The sequence below is a fragment of the Drosophila albomicans genome, chromosome 3 (assembly GCF_009650485.2).
Source record: "Drosophila albomicans strain 15112-1751.03 chromosome 3, ASM965048v2, whole genome shotgun sequence".
In the NCBI taxonomy this organism is placed as follows: domain Eukaryota; kingdom Metazoa; phylum Arthropoda; class Insecta; order Diptera; family Drosophilidae; genus Drosophila; species Drosophila albomicans.
The window spans coordinates 23,956,671-23,968,784 of record NC_047629.2 but is presented as its reverse complement, the minus strand read 5'-3'; the positions used below and the strand labels follow the sequence as shown (position 1 = coordinate 23,968,784).

The 12,114-nt window shown below is 39.3% G+C and overlaps 1 protein-coding gene across 7 annotated transcripts in view; it reads right to left on the bottom strand.

Moving 5' to 3' along the window:
• The window catches only part of LOC117568896 (ecdysone-induced protein 74EF), an 80,816-nt gene that overhangs the window by 37,412 nt on the left and 31,290 nt on the right, over positions 1-12,114 (bottom strand). For 2 of the 7 annotated variants that reach the window (XR_007954940.1, XM_034249797.2), the window contains exon 1: positions 4,317-5,465. The exons of 1 other annotated variant lie outside the window; for it this stretch is intronic. Coding sequence is in view for 5 of the 6 variants with exons in the window: in XM_034249797.2 (XP_034105688.1) it covers positions 4,317-4,428 (112 nt within the window). In the remaining variant the exon portion in view is untranslated. Of the gene's footprint in view, positions 1-4,316; positions 5,468-12,114 lie in introns of those variants that run through there. 4 more of the 7 variants (XM_034249798.2, XM_052004951.1, XM_052004949.1 and 1 more) reach the window with 4 other exon arrangements.

Genomic DNA, 12,114 nt, shown 5'->3' with positions numbered 1-12,114 from the left:
ATCCCAATCCCGTTTCCACTACTCGCATCATCCGCATTCGCATCCCACAATTCAGATTTCACCCAAAATGGCGGCGTCGCCTTCGTTTTCGCCTGCGCCGCTCGACGCTGAATTATGTTGAATTTACGTGCTTTCAGCGCCAGCAAAATGCATGCCAAAGTGCAGGCTCAGCTCGAAGACACATACAGCACACACATGTGGAGAAGGTGATGAGTGTGTGTGTGCTCCGCGTATATGTGTGTGTGCGACCATTAGTTTTTGTGCTGATTATTATGGCTGTCATGGTCGGCAGCGACGCCCACGTGTCGTTGCATTTGTAACAGGTGAACTTTATGGCTCTGTTGCAGTTGCCAACAGTGAATGCAACTGTGTGTGTGTGTGTGTGTGTGTGTGTGTGTGTGTGTGTGTGAGTGTGTGTGCGTGGGTATGTTGCTATTAAATTATGCTTGCCAACGCGCATATCGGTTGTAAGTGAGCGTGCTCGTATGTTATGTGTGCCCTGCTTCACTATGCTCTGCTCTGAGCTGCTTCACTCTGCTCTGCTCTCTCTTTACTCTTTGCTTTGCTCTGTTTGTAGGCCTTGACCCGCGCAAGGGCTTAACCTCAACCCCTTTGGTCGCCCCCTTTTGCAGTAACCATTACCTGAATGCATCGCTGACAGGCGGACTTGAGTTTATTTAAAATTATTACGCTTGAGATGAAGAAATATTGAAGTACGTGCAACCAGTGAGCATGTGTGTGGCATTCCCCCTATGCTGTGCAGTTAATACTCTTACGCAATTGCTTCTTTTCTCCCCCATTTATTTGACAGTTTCAATTAAATTCGCAGCCTTCGCGCACATTAAGTATACGCCCCCAAGGGCTCACTCGATCTTGGCAATTAGCAACCCATTGCAGCGGAGCAGGCCAATCAAATGGGCTCAATTTGCGCTGCAGCCTTTTCACGTGCCCAATTAGCTGCATTTTCCCCACCAAATTGAACAAACTAATCGTTGTTCACACACATACAGATACGTATATAGAATCGTACATATGCTACATACATCAAATGGCGGATTTTATCTGCTTTTTTCATTCCAACCTTTTTTTGACAGTTTACCACACGTTCGCAGTGACAGACATTGAAAGGGAGACAGCGAGAGGATTTGTTTATCTGCATGTTATGCAGGTTGCATATTGACGCCAAGCTGCTGTCAATGTATCAAAATGTCTGCACGTAGTTGCCACAACACCTGTGACTGTCGCTTAGGTAATTGTCTACACACATTTTACCGTGGGATATGATAGACGAGGCAAGTGCCTGCTATATAATATTGTTATAAATATTCATGCAATAAATATATAATAATGTAATATTTTTATTTAATTTATTCGCATTTTTATTTTTCAAATTTCTTAGCTAAAATGTTCAGTATTAAAACAATTATGACAATTATTTAATTGTGACATTTTTAAATAAAACCATTAATGACATTTAAAAATCAGTTAAACCGGTTAATCGACTGTTTTATGAAGAAAAAAGGATAAGCAATACAAATTATACAAAATATCTTCCTTGCTTTTTTATTTGCCTGTTTAGCTGCAATCTTTAGTATGAAAACAATAAATTTGAAATTTAAAATGTAATCATACTAAGACAGTTGAAGCGGGTTAATCGACTTCCTGGTTCGAATGAAAGGTTAAGGGTTAAGCTTAAAAAAGCATAGACGTATTTTACAAACAGCTTTTATAAAATATTTAATTTATGGGAATTTCGCGCCTATAGTAAAAAGTACGAAAATATGTTAAAAGCTATTATTAAACATAAAAAAGAAAATTTATCTATGCAAAAATGTAACAAGCTGAATATTTAAAAGCCACAATAAAGTGAAAAACATTAAAAAATCACACTCAAATTAAATAAAAACTACAAAGTTGTTTTAAATACTAAATACAAATGTATTCGAATATCATATTTCATATATAAATAAGCATATTTTGTAAACAGTTTGCCAGGGTATAAATTAAAACTCTATCTTACATGCTCTATGACAATTTTCAGTATTTTTATTTTTGTGTGCAGATATTTATTTATAGCATTTATACATTTTGCAGTTGTCGCATCGAAATCAGGTGAATGTTTGCATTGAGCTGCTGCAGATTTGGAGCTGAATGCAAATGCATTTAAATGAGAAAATATGAGGGGTATGCTCAGTTGTTTCTTGTTGTCCTTCAATTCCCCAAAGCTGTGTGACATGCATAAATATTGATTTGTGAGCATGTTCGCTAGCTAAATATTAATGTGCTCTGAATACGAAAAAATGAAGAAGAAAAACGAGAAACACGAAAGAATACGGCAGTAGCAGAAACAGAAAGAGAAAAAGCAATGAGCATGGCACAAAATTGTTTTTATTTAAAAAGTAAGCCCTTGTTTGCTTTGTTATTGTGCGCCTCTATGCAGTTTTATTCTTTCATATATATTTCTTTTTTTTCTCTCGTTTTTGTTTTTTGTTGCTCAGTGAATTTTTCATTACAACATTGACAGTGACAGTTGAAGTGAGATTGTGTGTGTGAGCCCAAAAAAAAAAAGAGAAGCAGGCTACATAAGTTGGCATAACATGCAACAATGGATGTGCTAGATGTGCCAGAAGTGCACAGCTCCAGGGCCAGCAACTGGGTCGGTTTATTTGACGATTTTACAGACCGTTTTGTGGCCCAAGGGAGTACGGCAAGGGCGTCGACGGCAACGGCGACGTTGACTGTGTGTCGTGTTGTGTTGCACGCACAAATGTGCCACACACACACACACACACATACATAGAGTGAGAGAAAGCTCAGCGCTCAACGAGTAGTAGATGCGCCAACGCCAAACCCAAGTGCTCCAGTTATTCTGAGGGCCAGCAAAAACCACACACACATGCAACACAGACACACTAACACACATACTGATGTCAGTTCTTTGATCGGTTTTGCTCGTTCTTTTTGTTTTCTGTACTTTGCTTTTATTTGTTTCAATGATTTGGCAACAAACATTCGCATAGCTCAAGCGCTGCCACCTTGGGGCTATTCTACACCTCATCGCTCGTCCCTCATCCCTTATCCGTAGTCTCTCGCCCTCGTTGCCACGCCCCCTCTGCGCATAAGCTGAGGGCAATTTCTGGCTTTGTTGATTGCTTGACAAATTGCCAACAGCAGCGACGGCGGCGCGGCTCTGGAGCAGCAACAGCAGCACACAGTTTGCCCTGCAGACAAGTGTTCGCATTCATGTTCGTTTTGTAGTTGTTCATGTTGTGCTTCGTCTTTTTCATGTTGTTGCCGTTGTTGCTCTGTCAGTCACTGACAAGTGATGCACGATTTCCGCGCCATCGTTGACCTGTCAGTAAGCGACATTGCCAATAAAATACAACACATTTACGATGCCCTACCTCACATTGCTTTAGTTTGCTGTTTTACTGCAAGTACCTCAACAAAAACGAGTTTATTCAACGTGCAAATATGCATTACATTAACTATTTTCGATTAGCAACATTGTCTGTTCCACTGACAGCTAAGGCGTGAATGCCTTCAAATATAAAATGCATTATGATTGCAAAAGAATGTGCAATGCATTTCAATTACTTCAGTGAAGAAAGAGCTTCTACTATATGCCTTGGTAGTGCATGAACTATTCAAAGGTTTCCGACTAAACAAACAAAGAAACAATAAAAAGAAATCAAAGCAAACTGCTGCAATCCAGATGAAGAAAAGCACAACTCAGGAGCAGCCAGAAGCATCGAGTAGGAATCAGTTAGCGAGCTAAGCTGTTGAAAGAATAAGCAGCAGCTGGAGAAGTAAAGCTCAAAAAAGCATTAAGCCAGACACAGACTGATACAAATGAACTTTAAATTAACGACGAAAGGCGAAAGAAAGAGAACGCTAAATATACCTAAAAACAATGTGATTTTTAATTAATCATTTGACCCTTATTTGATTACTGTTTATCTTTCTAAGTTAAATTGTTACTAAACATGTTTAAAACTAAAACCAATTCGTTTTAAGTTTATGCATTCTAGTGAGACAAAAAAACATATTTATAGCGATTAAATTAGTTTTATCATTCAGCAGAATGCGTGCCTTTGACAGTTTTGGCGAATCATTCGGAATTTAATTATCCGTATGCATTTCCCGCTCGTGGGACAATGGGAAACCGCAATGAAAATTTGATATGTCATAATTGTCATGAATATAAATTGTACAGAGAAGTTTTTTTTCGCTGTTGAGTTTCTTGTGGCATTTGTTGGTTTTATTTTTCGATTTATTGAGACACAGAAAGGAGTTTGAGGACGTGTCATATTTACCGCAAGTGCTGCATGCCGCAATGTATGCTATAAAAATGAATGCCGAGGTTTTTTGCAGAGTGCGAAGGACACGCCCGTGCTTGATGCGATATAATCCACTTGATGCCGGCATTTTGTTGTCTCGCTGCTGCCTCTGCCGCTGATGTTTGTTATGGTTTTTGTTGTTGGTGTTTTTATTTTTAAACTCAATTGCTTTCAATTGTTTTGCATATGTAAATCAATTTGAACAATGTTTAATTTAATTCTCCCATATTCTCACTTGACAAGCCCACGCGGCGTATGCTTAACTTGTTCACTTTTTTCTGGTATTTAAATATATCTTTATTGATTTAAGTGTAATTGAAATGTTTTCTAAATAATTCACTTATTTTGCTGCGGTAATTGTTGTTAATTGATTGAGTCGTTTGTGAATTGATTAATTGCCAATTCTGTTTCAATTTAATCTCATTTAATATGCACACACACTATGACACACTCACATACACACAATGTGCCGCATTGTGCTCTACTCTTTTAACTTTTGGCGACAGTTTTGCACTTGGTTTTAGTAGCCTTCTATTTCATGTATCTTTTGTATAACTTTTGTGTATTTTCTCCTTTTTTAGGGTACTTTTTTTTTGGCTGTCACATTGCCAGTTTATTTGGCTCTCGCTTTCCGCACGAGTTGCACGAGGCAGCTGCCATATGCCACTTGCAACATTTGCCGCATAACCCCGACAACACTCATATTTCACGTGACCAGTCGAGATTGTAAAAATTTCACATTGCGTTTACGACGCGCGTTAAATGCCGCCAAAGATTACACAGTTCGTACATTCAGTTTCAGTTCGATTACCAAAAGGGGCAACAATATACACACAGAGATAAACGAGAGACAATTCAGTCTGAGCGCACGCAACGCGTTTGCCGCTGTGGTCAGAAATTAACTGACTGCATGCGGCGTCAAAGGATGTGGCAAGCAGGCAGCAGCCAGCCAGAGCCAGGCAGCTGGCAGTCGGGCAACCGATTAAAGGCGGCGCTGTTTGCGTCGCTGCCAGCAGCTGCGTCACTTTTACTGCCAGCGGAGTTGCTGCTGCTGTTCCGGCTTGTTGTTGCTGCTGCTGCTATGTTGTGGTTGTCGTTGGCGACGTTTTCAAACTTCGGCGCGCTTCTGCTGCTCGGACGACGCTTGTCTGTTTACTTTACGCTTTCGCAAGCGACTGGCGATGGCGACTGGCGTTGGCGTTGGCGAGGACACGGACACTGCCGACGCAGCAGCAGCGACAGCAGCAGTAGCGTCGTCGGCAGCAAACATCATGGTCTGCGTCTGCACAGACAGCGACGTCGACGTCAACAGCGCTCGCTCTCTCGTTTTTGTTCTCTCACTATCATTCTCGCCGCTCTCGGCTTGTTTGTTTGTTGTTCTCTCTCGATTTATGGCAGCAGCTCCACTTCGTTGCGCTCGAAGTGCGTGAAATTGGTCCACGGAGGATAACGTTGACAAGCATCGTGATAAGCCACGTTCCACTTACTTATTTGGCGGTCTGTCGCCAAAATGAACTTTACTTTATTATTTATAATTACGAAAACTTTACCATGCCAATATCAACTACGCTTCGCATTATCTTGCCATACATTTTTCGTCATCATTAAAGTTGTGTTTTCGTGCATTTAATCGTATTGAATGGAAAAGTTTTATATTTCCCTACTTTAAATTTAAGAAAAATAATATTTTGTATTTATTTCGTATTTATAAGCAAATAACTTTGTCAGTAATATGCTAGAGTTTGAAGAGCAATTCTTATTTTTTTAGTTTTCTTAAATTATATAAATTTTATAACACACTAAAAAGTTAAACTATTTCCTATTATTCAAATAAATTTTATAATATAATATCGTTGCATTATATTTCTGCTGAATTTCAAAACCATTTCATAGAAAGGAATATTAAATATCAAATTCATTTTCCTTTCTTTCATTTCTATTTTAATTATGCAAAATTTCCTTTCCACTTTAAGTTTAATATTGAATGCTATATATTCATAAATCCTTATTAGCTTTTGTTCTTAATATCTTCTAATTGGCCTTATCGATAGGGAAAAAGCGAAAGTGTCTAGTAATATTATTAACAAGCTGTCTTTCAGTTTGCTTTTGTGCACTTAATTGATGCTGTGCTGTTTGAGTACAATACAAACAGCTGTTTCCCTTTTTTATAGCAAACATTTCAAGTTCTCTCTGACTCTGTTCTCACTCTCTTCCAAAGCTCTCTGCTTCGCTTTTGCGCACTGCAACTTGCCATAAATGTTGCTCAGTTTTATCACTCGTTTCCGGTTCGCTCTCGTGTCGCGTGTCGTTTGCGTTTGTTCGCCTCGTGTTTCGAGGCAGCTGCAAACAAACCCCAAAAACCGCTTTAATTTGGGTTATTGTGCTGAAATTAGTAAAGGGCCAAGTTTTTCTTTGCTTGGCCATCCTCGTGCACTGCACCGACAATCTGCGCCTCCCTTGTGTTACCTGTGTAACACGCATAGTCTGAAGATTTAGGTAAATAGCCGAATGTTTAGCATTCCACTTTTCCACTTTTTGGGATGGCAAAAACCTGCAGCTGCATTGCATTGGGGCAAAATAAATTGACACTGTTTAGACGTGGCTGGCAGGCAATGCGTTAGTCAAACAGAAGATCGAACGGACCACGAATTTGGAGCAACAAAGTTTTTATAAATCTCCTGCATGCCTGATACAACATTAATTTTCTTATTGCTTTTTGCCTTTTCGCTCGGCCTAAAACCAGCAGCTCAATTTCGAAGAACGTTAATTTTTTGCCCATTGCCAAATAAATGGGCCACAATTTCAGAGCCAAAGCACATAAAAAGTTACATGCTAGCCTCAAATAATCTCCCTCGTTCTCTCTGGGTGTGTGTGTGTGCTTTCATTATCTAAAAACAAGAAAATCACAGACAATCAGTTAACGCTGCGTAGGAAATAAACTCGTCAAGAGTTTCAGTCCAGGCCAAAGAGCATGCGGCAGAATAAAAGTTACGCTGGAGGAGAGACACAAGTGAGTGTGAAGGACATGGAGACAGAGACGGACGCACGGACATATAGACAGACGGACGGACGGGCAGCCATTGTGCGGGTAAAAGTTTGCTGGGCTGCTGACGCCAAGCGTTTGCTCAGTTTTGTTGCTTCCGTCACTTTGGCCAGTTTGCAGTCAGTCAATGCTACGTCATTATTTTCATTTATTGGCACAATCAGTCAACGTTTTATTTCCGGAATGTAATTAGGTAAACACATACACACACACACACATACACTGAGACAGAGAGAGAAAGAGTGAGGCCGGAAATACGCAGACAGTTTGCGTATGCAGCTCAAAGCTCAACGAAAGGACATTTTTCCACACACACACACACTCAGACACAAAGTATTCTTTACGAGCTCATGCTAATGTCTCTTATGACATAGTATTACAATGTGCATGTGAGACAACAACAACTACAATTGCGGCTAGAGGTAACGAGTTGTTTGGATTCGAGGGGGCGTGGGCGTTAAAGGGCGTGGCTTGCACACAAACTGTTGTTGGCTGCTGCTCTCATGTGTCTGGCGGCGGCTCAAGTTTATTTGTCTGCCAGCTGCCAGTCGGCTTGTTAATGTGTACATATTTCCTTCGCCTGGACGTAGCTGTTACTGAACTCTTAATACTCTTATAAAAGCAGAGCTATATTATGTTTAAAGTCTTTTTAAATTTGCTCAAATTTCTGAGAATTGAAACCTTGCCAAGAAATTTGTTTGAAAACATAAAAAAGGATTTAATCTTACCAAGAAATTAGTTGAAATTAAAAAAGGTTTACATAATAAATGTAAATTATGAAAAATATTAAATCTCTCAATCGAAAATCCTTAAAAATTTTTAATAAATTTGGAAAGTATAAATCTGCGATAAAATTTGTTAGGAATGGGAAAGGGTTATGTCAATGCAAATGGCATAATATATAATAATATATTTTAATAAAATTACTAAAATTACATTCCAAGAAATTCTCATTATAAATGAGAAAAAAGGTTTGCAAAATAAATGCAAATTATAAAATATTTAAAAATATATTTTAAGTTATTACTAAAATTACTAAAAGTGCTTAAAAGAATATCCTTCAAATGTTTGATGATTTTAAATTTGCGCAAATTTCTGACAAAAGAAACCTTACCAAGAAATTAGTTTAGAAATTAAAGAAAGGCTTAAATAATAAATGAAAATCATAAAATATTAAAAAAAAATATTCTAATGAATTTACTAAAACCACTAAAAAGGAAACCCTTAAAGTATTTTAATTAGTTTTGCGCCACATTAAAGCCAAAAGAAAAAATCGATCACCCTGAATAAAGCAGCAATTGAAAGCAAAGTGTATTTCAAGCTCGTTATGTGCAATATACGAAAATTGTTGTTCCCCTTTTGTTTATTGTTGTAGCACATTGTGTATAACATCGTTTAATTGTGGTTGTTATTGCATTTCATGAGTTTACAATGGGTCAGGGTTCTGCTTTTTCTCTTTCGCTTAATTGCTCTTGACACAGAGAGCAACATCAACAACAACAACAGGAACAACGAAAATAACAACAAATTGGCACAACAGAAAATCAATAGAATTAACATTAGTTGAAAATATTTGGTGGAAAACGGAATACCACGAAGTTTATTGAGCCAAACAAAGGGCAAGAGCAAGAGCAAGAGCTGGCAATTATTTGCGACTTATGGCTGCGCAAATTGCATTTGATGCGAAATAGCGCGAAAATACGTGGTGAAAATATCTCAATAGATAACTTCAGTAAGTTATGTGAACAACTTCGAGTTACTCAGTCAACACAACATTAGTGAACATTAAATGTGGGAATACCCCAGCTCTCACATTTACAGGATATAAAAGCGAAACTGCAGCTGCAAATTGAAAATTGGCTGATTACTCATACGCCATGTGGTACAATTGCTCAGCACAGAGCGCAGTGCATGGTAGAGGTCGATGCGTTGTTAAAGTTCAAGCTGTACCTTAGCTAATGGCACGCTGACATCACATAATAAAAACATTTTTTATAGTGAACCGAACTGCTGCTGCTGCTGTTGAAATTGAAAACAAATACAACACAAAGGCCAATGTAAAGCAAACAATAACAAAATGCTTAACAAGAATAACAGCATGACGGTAAATTGCGTGGCAATTGAATGTGGATGTGAAAGTGGAAAAAAGTGAAAAGTGAAAATGGGAAGTACACTGGAAGCTGATAGCTGCAGCAGTAGCAGCCAACAAATGGCAATTGAATGAATTTCATACTTGTGCCACCTTTAGCGAGCTGCATGCCAAAAATTGCCAAGATGAAAATAAAAGCGAGCGAAAGACGCTGCTCCGCTTCCTGAGAAATTTTCTCGCTCGCTCGCTCGCTGGAAGATGAATTGTTGGGCGTCTTGAAGAAGACTGAAAGACTCACACTTCCACCATATCGATGTCGATGTCGATGTCTGACGAGCCATGGAGGCAACGCCAACAGTCAGAGGAAGAGTCAGAGGCAGACTCAGAGGCAGAGACTCAGTGTCAGAGAGCAAGCGGCAGCAGCAAGTGAATTGAAGCGTTCCAGATAGAATTTCGAACGCAGTAAATTTTTCAATCGACTCGCTAATAAAGGCAATAAATATTCGATGCGATTCGATTCGATTCAAATCGAATCCTTCAAGCTGAAATGTACGAAGTACATTCCGGATATTTGCAGTATTTTCGCAAGCAAAAGGTTGTATTATAATTTGACTCGTTCGTCTCTCGCACTCTTAGCACTGAGGCACTGAGCTAAGCATAATTTTGCCAAGCATTTGGCCTCCAAACTGAGAGAGAGTGACTCTGAGCCGCTGACTGACTGACTGACAGCGAAAATTTCATTACGTTTCATTGCATTTCACGTTAAATTCAATTTAACGTGCTGGTATTTTTCACTCAAACAAAACAAAATGAGTGCGAAAGAAACAGACGAACACAACAACAACAACGACGAAGAAGAAAAAAAAGCATCATCAAGGAAAAACTTGCACTATTTTCTGGTAAACATTCTCTGCTGCTGTTGCTACTGCTTTTCACTTTTCACTTTCGTTTCGGCTTTGTTGTCGTTGTTGCCGCAGTAAATAAAAAGCACAACAGCAAAAGCAAAGAATGAAGAAATGTTTCCACCATTCTCTTACTTCCACACTCAAACAAAAAGAAAAACCGAAAAGAAAAGGGAAATGTGTCACACGATGTCGTTGGCAGAGTTTCCCCGCTCTAGCCAAAAAATGTGCTAAACACATAAATGAGCTACAGTCAAGTGAAATTGCATGGCTATGGCTTCTAAATTGCTGACGTTGACGAACTGGCAATAGTTTAACTTCATTTCGGACAAACACACCAAAATCTGCGTATTATTTATAGAGTGTGGAGCTGCCTCCCTTTCCCCCCTTCTCTTTTTCTTCTTTTACTCCTCCCACAGATCAAATGACCAGCTGAAAATAGCAGCGTAGCACTTTTCCGTACTTTTTTCCACACTTGCACTCAAACAGTCGCTGCTCATTTTCATTTTTCAGCCGTTGTCAAAGTTTGTTCTATCCCGCTCTGGATATTCTAGAGTGCGTGGCTTTGTGTGTGTGTGGGCGCCACTTAGCCAAATTGAATATGGAAATTGATTTTTATTGTAATTTTTGTCGATTATTTATATTGAAAGGCAGTCGTGGTCTGACTTAAAACATTGAAATTAGATTCTTTTCGTCGAACGGCATTTGGCATCGATTTTCCTTTTTATTTTTTCCCTTCTTCTGTTCGCTATTTTCTCTCTTGTTCATTTGTGTGTTTTTTTAGCAGCTGCCCATCGCCCATTCCCTATTCGAAGTTAAGTAGATAGCCAAGTTTGGCGTGGCCGCAAAGTTTATTGAAATATTTAGCCTGAAAAAACTTAAGTAATAAGTTGCCAAATCAGAGCGCAAAAGATTAAACTCTAATAAAGTAGGAAGAATCCTTCGACCACTTCTTCTTCCCCCTTTTGTTGGGGCACGTAATGGCTGTAACTTTGTGGGGCGTTTTTAAATCACAAATTAAAATCGTTTTGCCATTACACGAACGTAATTACAAGTGTAAATGTCAGGTTTTGGTATTGCCATTTGGTCAACGTTGCGTATACGCAACGTCAACAAAAGGTATAACAATGGCTCGCTTTCCTTGATCGTTCGTCTGCTCTTGTTGTTTCGCCTCCTCTGCCGCCGATCCATTGCATTGATTCCTTTTTCACTTTTACGTGAAATCCATTTCAGTGCAATGTCGTTAATTATTTTTACACACACACAATATCTACAGTGTGTGTTTGTGTGTGTGTGCGCCTGTGTCTGAGTCCCGCCTGACGGCCAATTATGGGCCATAATTCTGTGATTTAATTTAAAATGCTGCCAACGCCTGCCAGCCTGCCAGGCTGCCTGCCTTCATACCTGCCACAATGGCCGGGTTGTCTCATATCTCTTTGCGCGCATCTCAATCAGTGAAACTGCAACTGCAAACTACTCGGGTAAATGGATAAAAGCGCGAAAATTGCATGCCTTTGCTTTATATATCCTGTTAATTATACCCTTGAGTGTGGCTCGGTGGCTTGCCATGCCTTGTGCCTTGGTTATGGTTATGGCTGTCCCAAAAATACGACAATGACAATGGCAGCAAAGTAGAGAACACACAGTGTGGAGCTAGGGTAAAGAGAAGCGAAAGCGGGAGCAAAAGCACCTTGCGTATGTCCAAATGCTGCAATTTACGACATAATCCTCCGCTTAACC